Genomic DNA, 19,319 nt, shown 5'->3' with positions numbered 1-19,319 from the left:
ATTGAGCCCTTCCCATACGCCAGCATGTGGGTGCTAGGGATTCGACAGAGATGAGGTAGACAGTCTCAGCCCTCGGGGGGCTCATAGTCTAAGAAGAGACATAATAAGTAATCCCAAAGTGTGCTGTGCTAAAGGAAGTAAACCTGTTGGGGAGACAGAAGAATTCCTAGGGGAGCTGCTTTAGGTGGAGTGGAGGGAGCACATCTTCACTGAAAGGTCCAGAGGGGAGGCAGCCTCTCAGGAAGAGGGAGGAGCCAGCAGAAAGCTGCGGGACAGGTCAGAGTTGACCAGGATGCCGAGGTCCCGGGATTCCAGATCTCTTTTCTGTCTATCTGATTCTGGCTCTGACCTGGGCCCCAGGCACAGGGCTTCTTGGGTTTGCTCATGGCTTCACATGCAGAACGCAGTGGGAAGTCTTTCCCCGGGGCACAGCTGGCCCCCACCTGCCCTCACCTGGCAAACGGGAGACTTCTCTCTGAGGGGCCATTTCTAGGGGATCTTCATTTGGAAGAGCACATGGACTTAGGAATTACAGACTGAGCAGGCACAGAAACAATGAAAGCAGCTTTGTCCCTTGGAAAGCCCCAGTGGCTATGAGAGCTCGGTATGTGTATGCATGTGAGTGCAAACGTGCATGAGTGCAAACACACGTGAGTGCAAATTCTTGTGCATTGTGCCTGCTTTATGGTATGCATGTGTTCTTGCAGGCATAGTCCTTCCACTGACCTTATTACCTACTGTCAATCTTCTAATGTCACAGAGTAATGCCAACTCAGCAGCAAAGTCATCTGGAAAATTAATATCGAGGTCTAGTGACAGCGGTCTCTTGCCCAGATTAACTTTGGCTTCCAATTTTCCTTCTTCCCGTATATAGTAAATGAGGAAAACACAAGCCAAGGGGGAACACCCATTAGGCCCTTCTCAGAAGTCCGTGATGCAGAGAATAATTACAAAAATGTGATCAGAACTGCAGAACAAAGAAGTGTTAGTAAAAGCTTAGTAAATGTGTGTTTCCCCAAAGCAGACAATACGAAATAAGGTGCACTTTGATTCTAGGAATGTTCTGAGAAGGCTCTTGACCTTCCTAACTGCCTTTGTAAAAACGAAGATTGACATCAGCCGTCTTCAATTTCCTGACGCCACGTAGAGTAACAGCTTATGACCACCAGTTGACCGGACATCATAAAGAATGAAATACACTCAGGTCAGGCGGGAGCATGTTCTGTTTCCATCGGTCACCCTTCTGACTGGCAAGTGATGGAAATATGAGGGCCTCTGGGGTCAGAAAGACCTGACTTGAATTCCGTCTCCGCCATTCACATTCTTGCTCCGTAACTCAGGGACCACAGCACTTACCTGATTAATTAAGATAATGGATCTACAGGGCTTAACGCAAATGTAGGTTTCACCAAATGTTAACTCTTTGCTCCTCCCCTCCCTTCTGAGGCGTTTTGAGTTGTGTGTGTGAAGGTGTATGTGATAATAGGACAGACAACGCTGTGACTGAACAACACTTGATATATTTCCTCGGCTCAGGCATGCAGTTGGGGAATTATCTGAAAAACTGGCTGCATGGCAAGGCTTCCAACAATACTGAGAAGATGTTTCTGCTAATATTGTTTAGATGTTCAAAAGTATCTATTCTTTTCAATGGTGTCTAAAGAGACACAACCCAGAGAGTTGAGTTATGGGTTTGAGTTCCACTTCTCCTTTCAACTCTTCATGAGACCGAAGCTAGCCAACCACACTTTGCTGCTTCTTTCATTTGACCAACTGGATTTATAACATCTGCCTTGGCCAACTCTAGGGGCTGGTAAATGAGAATTTAGATACAGCCACCGGATGCCTTTGAAGTGTGACTACTTGTATTTACGTTCAAACATTATGTTATATACTATGCTCTCAAAACTGAATTTTCTCTTATTTTTGATCCACTTTTCCAGCTTTTTCTCATCGTTTTAAACTTTTTGTACCATTTTGGGGGTCGGTGCAGTGTGAGCTACGCATTAAAAACATTTGACCTTTGATCATTTATACAAAGTATTTATTAATCACCTATTGTACACCATGCATTGTAATAGTCATGATTTCCCCCCTTCGAGGTAGGTATTATCATTTCTATTTTACAGAAAATAAAGAGTGGGTGTCAGGGAGACGAAATCATATGCTGAAGATCACGAGAACAGTAGGGGGTCCCAGGATTCAAAGCTGCTGTTTCTGACTCCGAATTCTCCTGCTTCACATGGTGGTGCCGTCCTGGGGGGGACTCCTTTCTTCTTCCTGCTGATTGTCAGGTTTAGACAACAGAGCTTTCCGCCCTTCCACCATAAACCCACTGACCCCCAAATGCAAAGTAGACTCTTGCTGATTTGCAAATAATAAAAAGCCCCTGAGGAAACAAATATTCCCATTTCCTGAGCTGAGGCAGCGGCATTTGCCCGGTTGCTTAATTGTCGAGTCTCCCTCTGCCTGGATTGCAGACTCCATCAGGCAGGGACCACGTTCCTTCCCGCTCTTCACTGTATCCCGAGTACCAGCATGGTGCCCAACACTGAAAAGTACTCGGCAGATCCTTACTGAAGTGATGGTACGTGTATGAACGAGCGAAAGATAACAAGAAAAGTTTCAAGTGTGGACTCAGCAATTTTAAGTACAACTTATGGGCAAATCAAGAAGGAAACAGACCTCCCCAACAACATCGGCAGCCATTCCTCCTGTGCTCAATAACAGCTAGTTTATAAGACAAACACCTGCGTTGCAATTCCGAGGAGGGCAGCTATACAGAGTGAAGCAGTCCGAGTAAAACACAGGTTTGGGATCTGAAGTTTGCCCTTTTCCGGGGGGGGAGTAGGGAGTCATGACTTATGAAATTAAAATTTACTAGCAAAACCTCATGTAAAAAATTTTTATAAGTCAGAAACCGGAGAGAAATGTATTGAGCGTGAGCAGAAGGCCTGAGTAACAGACGTGTGATACAGCTGATATCGACCACCTGAGAAGGCACCTGAGTGAAAACGTCAGCATCACTGTATCCGCTGGGTGGCGCTGCAGACCGACGTTGATATTTCACAAATGGTTAAAGGGTGTCAGGAAATTAAGTTAGGACAGTAATTCCTTGTCTGTCTAAGCTCCTTCCTTCATTTGATTCTCACAACAGCTGGATGAGGAATGTGGAGCATGTACTGCTCTCTCTTAAACAGAAAACTTAGACACCATTAGACATAAGAAACTGTCTCTCATGAGAGTTGTAACAGATATATTGGAGCTGTTCACTTTAAAATGGCCCATTCCCATTGGAGCGGCTTGTTCCCAAGTTATTTACTGGAGACCTTTGGTTCCTTTCCCCAGTTCCAAATGTCCGTCTCATCAAAAGGCAGTCTCTGTGGAAGGGAGACTCAAACAGCTGGCCTCTGCGTTCCTGGTGGTGGCTCTCGTGCTCACTGCTCGGTAATCACGCCATGATGCCCAAAGGAGGCCGTGGAAAGAGAGAAGTCTGGTGTCTGAAGCCATGGGTTCAGTTCTGCCCCTTCCACTAACTCCATAGGTGTCTATTCATGTAAACTTTTCAGGGTCTCATTTTTAGCATGTGTTTTTAAAAGGGATAGAAATATTTTGCCCCGTTCACCTCGCTAGTCTGCTACGATGCAAAGAGTTAACATGTGATGGTGTAAAGTGTTCTGTGAATGTGGGTTATTGTTACGTTCTCTGGAAGCCGACTCTACATTCATTAAAATCCTTCCCATTCTTTTAATCCTGCTCAACCCTGACTCTCGTACAGAAGACTCTTAGCCTCTCCCACAGTCCAGTGACCAGCAGTTCCTCTCAGCTTGATGCCTCTCTTCATGAGTTAGCTGACCAGTGATTTGATATTCTCTGCTACTTTCTTTCATTAGCTCTATAGTTTTATCTTTCATATTTAGGTCTTCAATCCATTTAGGGTTTATTTTTACGTGTTATGTGAAGTAGAGATTCAACTTATTTTTCTTCCCATAGTGAGCTAAATTTCCTAACGTCATTTGCTAAATAATTCACAGTTTCTCCATTCATTTGTGGTGTCACTAATCTCATAATCTATATGCCATCTCTTCTGTCCTATTTGTCTGTCTGCATATCAATAGCATACTGTTTTAATGTCTTTGTAATTCACTTTAAGATCAAGTAGATCTGGTTTTCCTTCTTTATTCTCCATTGTGTGTTATAGTGGATCAATTCTTTCATATAAATTTTATATGAGCTATTAGTGGGTCTTACTCTTTCATATTTATTTCACAATTAATTTTTCAATTCCTCCCAAAAAAATCCTTTTAGGATTTTCATTGGAAATTTACTGAAACCTATAGATAAATAGTAGAAGAATCAATATCTTTGCAAAGTTATGACATCCCACCCATTGACATAAAACATCTTTTCACATAGTCAATCCCTTTAAGGGAGTTAATTTTTTTTCTCTACAAAATTCTTGTGCATTCTGTGCTAGGTTAATTAATTCCTAGACACTTCATAATTTTTGCTATAGTTGTAAACAAAATCTTTTTTTCTATTAGGTTTTCTACCTTTTATTGCTGGGTAGAGAAACACTGATTTGGGTAGATAAATTCTGGATGAGGCAGGCTTGATCAACTCCCCAGTTAGATCTTACAAGTGTGTTGATCTCCTTGGTGTTTCTTATAAACAATCACATCATCTGCATCAGCGACAATCGTGTCTTTTCTTTCCTGATCCTTAAAACTCATTTCTTTTTCTGGCCTTTTTGCATGGCTGAGACCTCTAAAACTATGTTGAACATGTTGAATAGTGACAGGATTCGTGTTTCCAGGATCTCTCTCTCTCTCTTTTTTTCTCTCTCTCTCTATCTCCAATGTGTGATTTTCATTTAAATAATACTTAAAGAACAGTGAAATAATGATTTGGATGTTCTTTATTTAGCAACATCTTTTAAACCTTTTATTTTAAATTGCTTGCTCACATATAAGATTTCGTCATGTTAAGAATTAGCAAGATGGAGAAAAGTTCTTAATCTCTGCATTAAGGGATTTAATTCCTTGAAAAAGTTTCTTGCTTTTAAATAGGAAGAATTTTCAAAGGCAATTCAAACAAACATATGCACTGAGATGTGTTTAAAAACTGACTCCTACTAAAGTACGAAACTCTCAGTAGGACAACCTATTAGGAGAGTCTCAAAAAACTCCTGCAGGCGTCAAGTCTTAACAAACTGTGTAAACGGGTGCAGTTCAAGACGTGTTGTTTCCTGGGAGGCACTGAAACTAGTTGCTCACTTCCGGGCAGTGAAGCCAGAGCAGGTGTTGTTGTCCCCACTTTACGGAACAGGAGACTTACCAGATGGCAGAGGTAGAATTTGAACCCAAATCTGGATCCGCTTTAGATCCGTATATGCCCCCAACAACCCCTAGGTTTCTTCTGCAGACGTGACCGCACTGCTGTCGTCAATGATCAGAAGTAAGACCCAAGTTTCTGTGAGATGCCACTCCCCCTCTCTTTAAAGGACAGGTGAATCGGGTGCAGAGTTGGGCTGTGGTAGCACAAGGCCACTCTGCTTTTGTGGATGAGTAATGTGCAATTCAACCTTATTTTATGATGTGTGTTTAAGAAACCTAAAAGGAACTGAATTTGTAAAGTTTAGTAATCCTTTGCGATAACGAGAAAGACCTTGACCTCCACAAAACCAGGACGTGGGAATATTTACTCAAGTCACCCTTCAGGATCTGCCTGTTGCAGCTGGAAAGGTGGGCTCACCTAAGGACTGTTCTCTGCGCTTTTAAGGACGCACAAGCAGAGCAGATGATTGCAAGCGATGTTTGGAGTTCGGTAGCTTATGGAAGGTCTCAGTGGTCTCAGCCCCTCAGCTCCCCAGTCACGCGCCAATAGCACCATTATTTACTTACCTGTCAGATTACAATACATTCTTCTGCATCCTGACACATATTACCTCAGATCCTCTACAGTACAAAAGAAATGTTTTTAGTCCCAATTTGGGAAAGGAGAAATCAAGGCTCAGAGAGATAAAGGAGTGGAGCTGGGTTTCAAAAATTCAAAAATCAGAGATTTTCCTAATTTACTCTGCTGCCTCTCTCTACATATCTTTTCTTGGCTTCCTGTTCATTGTAACTCAGGACGGCTTGGCCAAGCTGACTCCTTGTCCTTTTATGGAAGACAGAAAATTCTTCAGATTATTATAAACCGTGTGTGCGTGAATGAGTGGTCTGCTAAAAAAGGGGCTTCTTAAATGCTCCCAGTTGATATACTAAAGAGACAGCCTGCTTTCTTTCTAAAACTGGTTATGGAATTCTGATGAAAGTTGGGGCCACCAGGTGTGTGAATGTCATGAGAAGCTGGGGACAGTCTCTGTCAACCTGGAGGGTGGACTTTGTGTCATCTCATGCCAAACTGGTGTCCTCATAAGCCTGTTCCTTCCTCCCTGTTGCACAGTTGGGTGAAGCAGAGCTTTCCCCCACAGTGTTGGGGGTTTGTTTTTTGTTGTGTTGCTCAGAGATTAAGGAATGGACAAGAATGCAGGAGAGGGCAGCTCATTGAATTTTACATAATTGCATAAGAGATTAGATGAGAAACTTTGCAGGTGTTTCTAGCCTGCGAAGGAGTTTTTGTTTTTGATCTTAATTATTATTTTAATTTCAATGCTTTTAAGAGAAAATGCATTATCCGTAGCTCCTACTGTCTTATTCTAATATGATTCACAAGCCTGGCTCCTGAAGTCACTGAGGTTATGACCTCTGGACCTGCTGATATTTCCCACCCAGACATTTTTATGATCCTACAATACTGGAAAGGACAAGACGGTTGACAGGGAGAATGACTCAAAGGAATGTAGGAATGTTTGGGAGGGAAAGTATCATTCCCCTAATCAGATAACTTTCGTGAAAGCATTCAGGTATGCCCAAGGCCTGAAACAGCTCTTCAGGGACTGGAAAATCTAGATGTTTCCAGCTGTTTTGGAAAGAGTGTAGCTAGAGGGAAGTTGCTGAGCTGTTAGGTTCTAAAGCCACTGGGCAAGGCAAAGATCCCGCGTAGTTGCAAGGGGCAACCTTGGCGGCCAAGCCTGTGTCTCAGTGAGGGCACCGCCTGGCTGGTTGGCTTGTTCTGTGACAGGAAACCAGACTGCTGTGTCTTCATTCAGCACCAGATGAAAAAGTCAACGTGCAGTGTAGGAGTTACATTGCACCAAACATTTTCACTAGAATCACACAAGTGAGATTTTTAACTTTTTAAAAAAATAAACAATTAGTATACCTTAAAAAGAAGAAAATCAACCGGCAATCAAGATACCTCCCTTGCTCCCTCCTTTAAAATTTGAATTCTGTGTTATTGGAAGTGCTGACTCTTGTATGTGCATACCAGATTTCTAAAAGAGATACATCAAGAAGCTTACTCTTGGTTACCTCCAGCCAGGGGAAGCTGAGATGGGAATGGCTGAGAGAGGCAATGTGAAATTATTACTCAGTGCAACCTGTTATGTTTTTATTTATTTGTTTTACCATGAGCACATTCTCCATTTATAATAAAAGAAAAATGTAAGGAAGCATCATTTCATTCATATTCTTTCCTCCTCCTTGATTATTTCATCTTTTGTTTGCTGTATTTTAAAAGAGTTGTCACATATATGTTTGATTTGAAAAATTTATATTTTCTCTAAATTTATCCCAAAGTGTCTATTATTATCAGATAGAGCATAATTTACTTCAGGCATCTGATCATTTCTGTACCTCTCTTTCATGATCTTACAGAAGAAACTACAATCATTGTTTTCAATTTGGACCCAAAATTGTTTCCAACCTAACTTTAATTCATTTAATTAAACACACTTTAATTTAATTAATTATTGTCAAAACAAGTAGATCTGTGCCGCACTTTGCTAGCAACCCTGCAACACACTAGGATCAAATGGTTCAAGTCTGATGGGGAGGTGATGACTTTGTGGTGCTACATTAGGAGTCAACAACTATCCAAAGTGGCAGTAAAATAAGATTGAGCAGAATGAGGTTAAAATTATCTGGATATGAACAAATTGTCAGCCACTCATCTGTTTTATATATACATATGAAAAGTGACACGATGTTTCTGTGCTTATGACCCTTGGTCTGCCGTTCCCCAGAGGTGATTATCTGCATGCACACTTTCTCATGAACAGTCTGTACTTTACGCATGTTGTCACAGCCTCGTCATCGTGCCTGCCATGGCACACTAGGTGGAGCGCAGAACAGACAACACTGAAAAGAGACAACCGAGAACCCTGCCCGTCAGAGTCCATGGTTTCCAAGGTTTGCAGATACACAAACACATCTGTCTGAACACAGTGTTATAGGTAAACACTATGCAAACATCGAGGATTGCTCCTTGTCTTGCTGCTGACACCCTTCACAGAAAAGATGTGCAAAGCAGAGAAAATGTATATAAATTAAATGTGTTCTTGTATAGAAAGGATGCAGCAGCCAAAGAAGACGAGGAAAGATCACACGTGAGTCAAACGTGAAGGCTTAGCAATAATAACTTAATTTTTGGTTTTGGTGATGTGTTAACAAGTTTCATGCCATATGAGAAAAATATTTAAATAATTTCTCAAATTGGGCTTAATTAATTTGGATGAGGATGTCTTTCTTAATAGAAGTGTTTTTCTGAGTAACGACAGGTAAAGTTTAACGTCATTATGCTCCTGACACTAGGCTCAAGGCATATGGAAGAGGATTTCAGGAATATTTGGTGGGTGAGGTGAGAAATTTTTTAGCAGGGTGGGGTAGAGATTGACTAGAGGGTGTAACATCTTGCTTTGCCTACGACACTGATCGATTAATCAGCTGATTTACTATGTCCCCGGGGATGTTGAAGACACTGGTGGGTGGTCTTTGTCCTAGATGCTATTATTGCAGCTTTGACAACCACTTCAATAAGCAAGTCAATGACATTAGAGAAATAAGCTACATTAAATGTGACTTGCTTGGGATCCTTCCTTCTTCTCCCTCCGTTCCCAATAACTCATTGAGCCTCATTTGTTTGGGGCCTTCAAAATATCTCTTCTCGGGAATAAGAGGTACAAACTTCCAGCTATAAAATAAATAAGTCATGGGGATGTCCTGTACAGCAGAGGGAACACAGTTAATAGTATCACAATAACGTCGTGTGGTGACAGATGGTTGTTAGACTTGCCGTGGTGGTGATTTCGTAACATATGTGTCAAATCACTAGGTCGTACAACAGAAACCAGCATAAGATTGTACGTCAACTAAACTTCAATTAAAAAAAAAATCAAGTTAAAAATCCCCCCAAACCTCCTCTCTCTTTCCCACCACCACTGGTGGAGGGCCTGTCAGAAGTCCCTTAAGTGCTTCCTTTTTTCTTTTAATTCCAAAGCTCTCCCCACACTCAGCTCTTGGTAGAGTCATCAGAACATCCCTTTGGATCACTTCACTTTCCTCAAGGAAAACCTCCAAAGCTCCGTTCTGCTGCCTTATGAACTCCAAACATCTCTGTGAGACTTTCACGAACATCAACGACAAGGTCCCTCTCCCTCTTCAAAATGATTTCTCACAGCTTCTTGGTCTCTTTTTCTCCTGTACACCAGTAAGGAGGAGCGGAAATGGAGAAAGGTAATGAGTGGGGAAAGAAGACATTCGTGAGCTTTCTTCGAATGCCACTTCCTCTGACCTTGTCTCACGGATTGCTGTGAGCAGACAGACCCCTGGCTGCATGGTCTCTGAAGACCCTGAAGTTAGGAGAGGTTTGCCCAAGTCACCACTTTCCCAAAGCTAGAAGGATGCCCGGTGGAGCTGGGAGTCGGAACTAGGTCTGTCTGCGACTCTTCCTTTTCCCAATAACCCACTCATTGTGCTTATTCAAGTTGTCCCTCAGGCCCTCTCCTCTACCAGCCAGCACCTGGATGCCCATCTTCTTGCTTCACGTTCAAGATCCAATTCCCAAGACAGCCTACCTGGAACCTCCAGATCCCCTAAGCATCTCTCTCTCTTAAACTACCTGAAAACCGAGCCCTTTCGCTGATCCCCAGTTTGGGTAAGATGTCGCTCCTCCGTGTTCCCATGGCATCCTGTTTTTATCGTATCACATATTTTGTAATAAACATTTTTATTGCTATATAACAAACATAGAGAAAAGTGCTCGTATCGTAAGTATATAACTGGATGAAATATCAAAAAGTACAACCACTCCCCAAACCGCCAACCCGATCAAGAAATTACCGGCACCCAGAAGACCGCCCACCTCACGTGCCCTCTCAACAATTGTCTCTGCCCTCCTCCCCTCCCCAACGGTAATCAGATCCGGGCTTCTATATAGATTCGTTTTGTTGCCTGCTTTTAAATTTTATAGAAATCAGATCATACAGTCTAGTTTCTATATTTGTTTGTGAGAATTATTCCCTGCTGTTGTAGGTAGCAATTATTCATTTGTTTTTGTTGTAATATAATATTCCATTATATTTATTCATCTTATTAATTATATTTATTCATTTTACTGTTGGTAGACATTTTGAATTATTCCCACTTGGGGGCTAATGTGAATACTACCACTATGAACATTACTGCTAATTTTTATCGAACATATTGACACTCTTTGGGGTATGTATGATGGAGCAGAACTGCTGGGTCATCAGTTATAAATACGTCCATCTTTAGGAGATAGTGCCAAGCAGTTTTCCAAAACGTTGTACTAATTCACCCCCCCACTGCAATCTCTATTTCCAGCCGCTCCTCATCTTCATCAACAACTGAGAGCGTCTACGTTATCATTGCAGGTTCTCTCTCGCTCTCTCTCTTTCTCCCTCTGGGCCCAGCATGACACCAGGAAGGTGCCTTAGTAAAAGTCTGGGGAAACCATCAGTGAATGACTCACAAGCCCACACTTGTTTGCTTCCACACTCTTGTTGTCTCCTGGTGGGCAAGAGAACATAATGGTTCCAAGCACAGGCTTTGGGGCCAGACCATCATGATTTGACTTCTAACTTCACCACTTACTAACCAGCAAATTACCTTTCTGTGCTAGTTTCTTTACTTTTGACATCACAGCGTTGTTCTGAAGATTAAGTATTATAGGAAGTACTTAGAACAAGGTCTGGCACACAGGCAGAGCTCAACAGCATTGTCTGTGAGTGTCATTACCCGCTCCTCAAGGCCTGCATCCCTTCAGACTCCCTAGAACGAGACTTAGTTAGCAAGAATCCCTGGCCTCTCCTCTGTGAAGCCTGCTCTAGGTAGCCAACCCCATGGAGCGCCTCTGGACTTGTGAAGTCCTGTTAACCCTCATTTACCACCTGTCACACACCATGGGTGGGTGCCATGTGTCCCCAAGTAGATGGCAAATTCCCTAAGACAGTGACTGGTTTATTCTTCATGGCAGCAGTGGTTCCAGAGTCCCATTTGAATTTGTGGGAATCCCAACTGAGTAAGTTCCTCCAAACCTCTATTTGAGCAGATCCACAGATGGAGAGCTATGGAGACATGAATCGTCCCCTTTTGTAACCATCGTGCTCAAATGCAGTTCCAAAGGCTGGCAGGGCGGTGACCCACTCCCCTGGAGGAAAGATCCCCCTGCACGTAGGCTATTTGACAGCACAGGGTTTCGTAAATATTTGCCCTTTTTTTATTGACCCCTTGTTCTTTCTCGACTTCCCTGTTCCAGGCTTGTTCCCTTCCCACCCACTTGTGTTAGATCTAATCTCCTCCCATTCGTGTGACAAGGCCTGGGACTCCTCTGGCACCTTTCCATTCTGGAACAACGCAAATCAGATCTCATGTACTGGTTGACTGTAACTCGGTGAGCAAATTCCAAGCCCTAGAAAAGGAACAGGCTTGGTGATCCATGACCGGCCGCCCTGAGCCATCTATAATTAGATTATAGATTCCCAGTCTGCAAGAACTGTGCTCACATAAAAATGCGATTCAAGCACTTTTGTTCAAGGAGGAATTCAAGACTGTTGTTGATAATGAGAACAAGGGAGAGAGATGCAAACAAATCTCCCTGTCTGAGCTAGCATTGGTCCTTCCTAGGAAAATGCAGGTCCAGGTTCTCTTGGTCGCTTAGTTAACTTTCGCATTTGGGCTTGGGAGCTAACGTCCATCGGGCAGAGCAGCCCTGAAGTGCACACCTTGCCCTGGGGCCCACCTTCAGCGAGAAGTCATCATGCATTTGATCCCACCCCGTCAGTGGATTACGAGGGAGAAGGACTGAGTGACCCCAGATGCCTTCTCAACCCTTAGAAACTTCCAATTTGGATGCAAGATGATCTCCTGCTCCTCTCCCACAGTAAATACTCCAGTGGGACAGACTCTGGGAGAGGCCTCTGCACGCCAGGCCCAGAGTCTGCTGGGCTCATGCAGTGCTGGGTACACACCGGCTCCAGGCTTCCAGTCCAAGCCAGGGATGTGCTCCTTCCAGATCCTTCTCTGAGTGGCCTTGGGCTCAGTTCAGCTCTGCGTACTCTCAGAAACCACAAGTCCGGCCAGCGCAGCTTTCTGGGAACATATCCGTTTATGACAAAAATCATCTCCCTCTTCGGTGGCATTCTCCTACACCTCAGACTGTTATTTCTACTTCAACAAACTGCTTTACGGACAGAGTCTGCCTTTCCATTAAGCTCTGGAAGGCCAGAGGTTTGTCTGTGTTGCTCACTGCTGTATCCCACTACTCAGAATAGAGCCTGGCCCGGATGAGGCCTCAAATGTTTGTCGAAAGAATTACCTGTTACTTCAGATAAGCCAAATGACAGGACAAACAGCCAGCTGCACGGGACAGGCAATCAATACAGGGAACGTCACTCCATGGCTGTCCTTGCGAGATGAGTAAATTGAAAAGGATTTGTTTGGATGGATTGATGACTGACTGACATCATAAAATGCATCTCTGAAGATCTGGAATATAAATTGGCTTTAAGACCACCGTCTACTCTCTGGAGTCAGAGCCACTGCTATTGGAAGCAAGCCACTGAGCTGGAAATTACAGCAGCATTTTCCTGGTTTCAGTGTTAATCTCTTTAGTGCTGTGGAGTCGGGCCCAACTCCTAGTGACTCCGTGCACAGCAGAGGGAACCCTGCCTGATCTTTCTGCACCATCCTCTCCCCATCCAGCGCTCTATCAGACAATGCTCCTCTGCTGTTCCTAGGGTTTTCAGGGCCAGTTTTTTGGAGGTGGGTGGCCAGGTCCTACTTCTAGTCTGTCTTAGTCTGGAAGCTTCACTGAAATCTCTCCCCCATGGGTGACCCTGCTGGTATTTGAAATCCCAGTGGCGTAGCTTTCAGCATCACAGCAACACACAGCCACCACAGGATGACAACCCGCAGACAGGTGGTGTGGGTCCTTGACTGGGAGACGAACCCATGCCATGGCGGTAAAAGCAGTGGATCTTAAACCACTAGACCCTCAGGGCTGACCTTAAATTTTAAAGGGATCTGTTATTGCCCCCTATAACCGAAACATACAAAAGAACACACACGACACAATTTATGTAAATATTTTTCAAGGTTTTATTGCAAACCAAAATTGGTTTATCACACACAAAAAAAGTTGTGTGGTGGGGAGGAGGGAGGAACTGTCCATATTATAACCAGGTTAATTACAGTACATTCAAATGATGGTTTACATTACAAATAAGCCTGTAAGTTTAAATATACTAGTGTTATAACCCAATGTACAGACTTTCTTTATACAATACATACAATTATCAGGAATGCAAAAAAAAAAAAACAACATAAATAATGCCCATTTTACAGGTGACATTTGAAACAATGAAAACACCAGGCTCTGACCGACAACGGGGGCATTGGTCCATAAAAACCCTTTCTAAAAATAGAAATATTTGTAGCAGCAATGCTTTCTTTAAGCATCTGGATACAAGTCGTTGCAAGACCATTTCAATAAATTTTAGTTATTAACTCTATCTTACAAAAAAAACAACAGTCTACACATAAATTTATCTTCCAAATATGGAAGAAACAAACAATGTCCCACATTGTAGTGTCCTGCAAGTGTCACATTGATGCTTATCACTGAATCTGTCTGTGATCAAGCACACCACACTCACACCGCTGTTCACACAGTAAGTCCACAAGGGAAAACAAAGGAACAAAACGCTCTGTGAGAGAAAAAGCTTTGGAGCGAACACGACCTCATCGGAAAAGGCACATTTCAGAAGATTCGTTCTCACGGCGCAGACACACCTTCAGACGAGCCTGCCTAGAACAGCTCCTCCTTCGAACGGGACTCCTGCGTCTGTCTAAGGCGGCCCTCTGATGCGCGTTTCAGAGATAGCACCACGTTGGAAGGAAGAATAAAAATGAAAACCTCGTGAGCTCACTGAGAGGAGGATGTGCTCTTCAAAAAGCTTCCAGCAAACAGTGTGCAATAAGATTGCCAAGATGTGCAAGCTCCCAGAGATGTGCAAATTCTCTTTTAAGATGTCCTGCCGGCTGGCAGTTCCATCAAAAGGCTAACTAAAACATTTAAGAACATACAGAAAATCTTTCGAAACCACGCCTAAGACTGTTCAGAGGAAAGAGTCCATCGGAGGGGCATAGGAGAAGCCGAGGAAGGCCTCGGCGGCTTCCTTGACACTGGCCGTGAGGAGGATGCTGTCCGGGGACCTGCCGATGGAGTTGGGGACTGGCTCTTCGGTAAATTCGGGATCGAAGTGCCGCAGGTCGCTGGGGCCACTCTGGCAGGAAGGAGGAAACATACTCAGTGTCAAGAGCTCACCCTGGACAAAGGGCAGGGAAATCCCCATCCAGGCTTTAAATCCGGGAGATCAGTTCTTTAGGGCACCATATGGAAATTCCCATGACCATCAGCCATTTCAACAAAACCCAGAGGCCACACACAGTATCAATAAGGGGGACAATGTTCACTTCCTGTCTCTTGGTACTTTGATGAATGTGCTAAAAAACTATGTGACCTTTGTTGGGACAGAAATTCTACGTTTTCTCCAGGTAAAATAATGGGTCTATGAATAAAATATCCACCAGTTTATTCCTTGAGGGCCCTCCCCCTCCACCACCACCATCACCTCTGACTTCAAGAAATGCCCTTTGGGTCTCCCTATACTTGGAAGAGAGATAGGAACTCACCACATTTGGGTTAAAAGGGGGAGTAATCTTCTTATTAATGAGATCATCCCAGTTAATGAGGGAGAAGAAGACATGGCTCTTAATCTCCATCTGTTGAGAAGAAACACGAGATTAATTTAGACAGGCAGAATTCAAGAAGGGCAGAGGTGCGGTGCGCATCGCAGACGGCCCCAAAGAACAGGAAAAATGACTCACGAAGTCATCCTTGGCACCCAGCCTCTTTGTCCTATCCTTCTGCAGGAGGCCCTCCAGGAGGTGTCTTGCAGAATTTGTAATATTTGGCTTCAACTGGAGGGGCTTGTTCAGAATGTTGTCGTACATTTCTGCGGTGTTTCGGCTGTAAAAAGGAGGCTGAGAGAAAGGGGAAATCCTTAGTTCTGGCTGGAAGTTCTGTACAGCTACGTCACCAACGGAGAAAGCGACTTGGACTGCAATAGACTAAGCTGGACTTGACAGTCTTTCTCCTGATCGGTTTTCTCTGCCCTGGACTTTTAAGTATCTATTTTGCAACTCTTATCAGGGAGTAGATGCTTACGAGCCATGTTTTTCACTCTCACACAGGTTAAGTGTGATCATCTCTACTAAAATGTGAATTTACAAAAGAAAAATCAACCAGGTAAGAGTTTACCCTAAAACACTTATAAAATAACCGATGTGCCTCTCTTATCAGCATTTGATAAGCTGACCAGGAAGGGCAAGGCACAATGACCAGGTCTGCAGTGGGCCTGTGTGCCAAGATAAATGCGGATTTTAAGAAGACCACATTCTAGGGAGTGTCGTCAAACCAGGGGCGATATTCCCTGCTTCTCATTGTGCTACTCACCAGGCCGTACAGCATCTCGTACAAGACAGCGCCCAGGCACCACCAGTCCACCGTCCTGTCATAAGGCTGCTTATGAAGCACCTCAGGTGCGAGATACTGAAAGACAGACCAGGAAACTGAGTTTAGAGCTTGTGACACCAGGCAATGCCGAGCCCAGGCAGGTACTCTGAAAAGGCTGAGAGACCCTGGGTCCACTTGGAGGATATATTTCTTTAGATGATCTCCTGATAAACTGCTGGACTTTGAGGCCAACTGGCCACTTATGCGCACTGATATTCTGGAAGCCATTGGGCACCCAATAGGTATCGTACTTGGGGATTTAGAAGCCTTTTATGATGTGTATCTTGCAAAGAGCAAGTTTTAATTAAAGCAACATGAAGCCTTCGAATTACTCATGCTGCACCAAACAGCAAATGCATTTTACTTGCAGTGAACTGGACTCAGAAATCTCTGAGAACAGTTCACTCTTTCGTAGTTAAAAGCATCATTGCACTTCTCTCTTTTGGAAGGTGGTGGGGGGACCAGGCACCAAATCGAGAGCGCTCCTACCTCGGGCGTGCCACAGAAGGTGGATGTCGTGCCGTTGGGTTCAATGTTCTCCTTGCAGAGCCCAAAGTCAGTAAGGACAATGTGTCCCTGTGAATCTAGCAAAATATTCTCTGGTTTTAAGTCTCTGTAAAGAAATGAAGAGAAAAGTAGTTGCATAAGTTAATTTCACTTCACAAGAAATCCTCTGTAAAGATAATTGCTAGGGTATTAAAAGCATCTGAAATTCACTGTGCCTCTACAGTGAATAAAAAAGGGGGCCCTTGTTCTGCTGATCTATTCTGGATTAGGCACCATCCGAGCTGGCCGGTGCCCTGGTGGCACGGAGTCAAGGCAGCTCACATGCTGGGGGAGGCGGTTTTAGGTGACCATGCTGTACCTAAATACAAATGATTCTAAGGCCCCGTCAAAGGCTGGGCTATGTCTCCTCTATACCCAGAAGGCAGCCCTAAGAGGTCCTCGGCTCACCTATAAACGATGTTCAGGGAGTGCAGGTAACCCAAGGCACTGGCTATTTCAGCAGCATAGAAACGAGCCCGCGGTTCCAGGAAGCAACGCTCCCTCTGGAGATGGTAGAACAGCTACAGGAGACAGGACAAAGTCAGTCTGGGTTGCCAAAGCCTCATAACAATGCGTTTAATTCGTCTCGACATATATAGCTAAAGAGAACAATTGCAGGAAGTGGCCCTAAATAGTCTATTAACTATTTGAAACCTGGCAGGTTAAAGGAAACGTTAATTCTGGTAACCTTCTCCCCCACCCCCAAGTATCTTTTAAAAACTTTCTTCTCAAACTAAAAGCAAGCGGGCTGTGCACAGACGCCCAAGGGGTGGCTCCCACTCCCCCAGCTCACCTCTCCCCCGTTGATGTAGTCCAGGACAAAGTACAGTTTGTCAGCAGTCTGGAAAGAGAAGTGAAGGCCCACCAGGAAGGGGTGTTTCACATTCTTCAGGAGAACATTCCGCTCCGACATGATATGCTTTTCCTAGAACAAGGACAATTAGGATTTAATGGTGAATTTCAACTTGGCACCGAGATTCCAAGGTCAAACTATTCGATGAAGGTCCCTCTCTGACCCCAACCCATCCAGCACCTCTCCTACCTCCTTCTTTTTCAGGATCGCTTTCTTCTGTAAAACTTTGACTGCGTAGAATGCTTCTTCTGCTTTGTGTCTGGCGAGAAGAACCTGAAATTTCAATTAAAAAATCATTTTGCTGTCCACATCCGGGGAGAACGTAAAATGGGGGCATGAAAGACCATAAGTAACGAGGTCTTTAGATGTGAAATTACCTTTCCAAAACTGCCCTTCCCAATCACTTTCAGGAAGTGAAAGTCAGATGGCTTAGCATGAGGATTGGATGATGGGCCAAGGTTGATTTGCTGAGAAGGACTTGGCTGGAAGAGAAAATGCTTTCTTTTAATATCCTCGCTTCAAAGGAAAACATCGATAACAAAGTAGAGGTGGTGCAAAGGATGTGACATCTGCAAATGACCGAGGCGAGTCAGCATACATCTACAAACACATTCTAAATGACTTTTCATCCATACGCGTTAATATTTCAAATGAGAGTATGGAAGTCAGACACAATCATGTTGTTGTAAGCACATAAAACTTGTATGCAATATGCCTCTTAAAATACTCCACTGACTCAATACTTAAATGCTTCTGTCACTTGTCATGCCACGAAGTAATGAGACATTCCTGCCTTGATGCTAATTTCTAGAAATGCTATTCTAATTCATCAATGTAGGAATACGAACTGACTCATTTACAAGCTCTCTCCACAGATACATCACAGAGAATACTTACTGGAGGAGAAGGGTTGGCATTCATAAGCTCAGGCTCCTGAGGTTGGGAGATTTTCAAAATGGACTGAACTTCAGGGCTGCAGAGAAGGAAGGAGCAACTTAGAACCTGCGAACCCGCCACAAGGGGGCACGCCAACACCAACAGTGAGTTTCTAGCTCAACTTTTCCCGGAGAATTCAGTGTACAAACTAACAACACCCAAGTAAATTACTCACTTAAAGAAAAAACAGCCAAAGAAAATAATAAACCCAGTTAAATACAGAGATGAGGGTTGTTCTTTATGGAGAGAGGAGGCGAATTAGGCAAACAAGGAAATTTTATCTTTCCATTAGAACAGCCAAATCAGCACATCCATTTTAATGTTTAAAATGTTTTAAAATAAACGAGAACTTAAAGAGAAAAAGGATCCCCACTCCCGGGGCAGTCTTGCCTTCCTGATCAACACACTGATGAGAATGTATCTTTCCCGCTGGTAAACTGAACTACACTAATTTTTATTGTCCCCAATTCCCCCAAACTTACTGTTTGCACGCATAGGAGTTATTGGCAATCTTCTGAATAAAGTCGTTCAGGCCCATCCTCCTCTGTTTCATGAAAGCTGTGAATTAGAGAAGAGAAATAAACAGACGTTTAGACGGCTTCGTCACATCCAATGCCACACACACTCATGTGATCCGGAACCCCAAAAATTTCCACTTCGCGCTCCCGGCGCCGAAGTGCAGCCTGACGCCTACGCTCACCGATGAGGATGGCTACCATGCCCCGCATTCTGGAGTAAGTGAGGGTGCCCCTAGCAGCCTCGGTTTTCACCGTCATCGCCTCGGACAGCGCGCTAGGGACGTTAGGGACGGGAGATCCGCTCGGCCCGGACTGCGCTCGGGCCGCGCGGCCGGCTTTATATACGCTGCCCGCGAGGGGGCGGGGCCCGCGCGACGGCGAGGATGCGGCGCTGCCTGGCCACGCCCCCTTCCCCGCCCCCAGCCCGGCCCGGCCACGCCCCCGCCGCGCGGCTCGGCAGACGGCGCCGCTGCGCGCGTTCGGCC

At 44.2% G+C, this 19,319-nt stretch overlaps 1 protein-coding gene across 3 annotated transcripts in view; it reads right to left on the bottom strand.

Annotated features, from left to right (window-relative positions):
• Positions 1–13,484: 13,484 nt before the first annotated feature.
• The window catches only part of LOC124247153 (serine/threonine-protein kinase Sgk1), an 8,487-nt gene continuing 2,652 nt past the window's right edge, over positions 13,485–19,319 (bottom strand). For 2 of the 3 annotated variants that reach the window (XM_046676216.1, XM_046676217.1), the window contains exons 2-12: positions 18,799–18,874; positions 18,278–18,353; positions 17,758–17,862; positions 17,570–17,653; positions 17,321–17,452; positions 16,936–17,048; positions 16,471–16,594; positions 15,922–16,017; positions 15,294–15,449; positions 15,099–15,188; positions 13,485–14,689 (exon numbers count right to left, since the gene is read on the bottom strand). In XM_046676216.1, coding sequence (XP_046532172.1) covers positions 14,522–14,689; positions 15,099–15,188; positions 15,294–15,449; positions 15,922–16,017; positions 16,471–16,594; positions 16,936–17,048; positions 17,321–17,452; positions 17,570–17,653; positions 17,758–17,862; positions 18,278–18,353; positions 18,799–18,874 — 1,220 coding nt within the window. In that variant the 3' untranslated portion in view covers positions 13,485–14,521. Of the gene's footprint in view, positions 14,690–15,098; positions 15,189–15,293; positions 15,450–15,921; positions 16,018–16,470; positions 16,595–16,935; positions 17,049–17,320; positions 17,453–17,569; positions 17,654–17,757; positions 17,863–18,277; positions 18,354–18,798; positions 18,875–19,016; positions 19,168–19,319 lie in introns of those variants that run through there. The other variant, XM_046676215.1, reaches the window with a different exon arrangement.

This window comes from Equus quagga, chromosome 11 (genome assembly GCF_021613505.1).
Source record: "Equus quagga isolate Etosha38 chromosome 11, UCLA_HA_Equagga_1.0, whole genome shotgun sequence".
NCBI lineage: Eukaryota > Metazoa > Chordata > Mammalia > Perissodactyla > Equidae > Equus > Equus quagga.
Note: the sequence above shows the minus strand (reverse complement) of the source record. Positions and strands in the feature narration are given on the sequence as shown.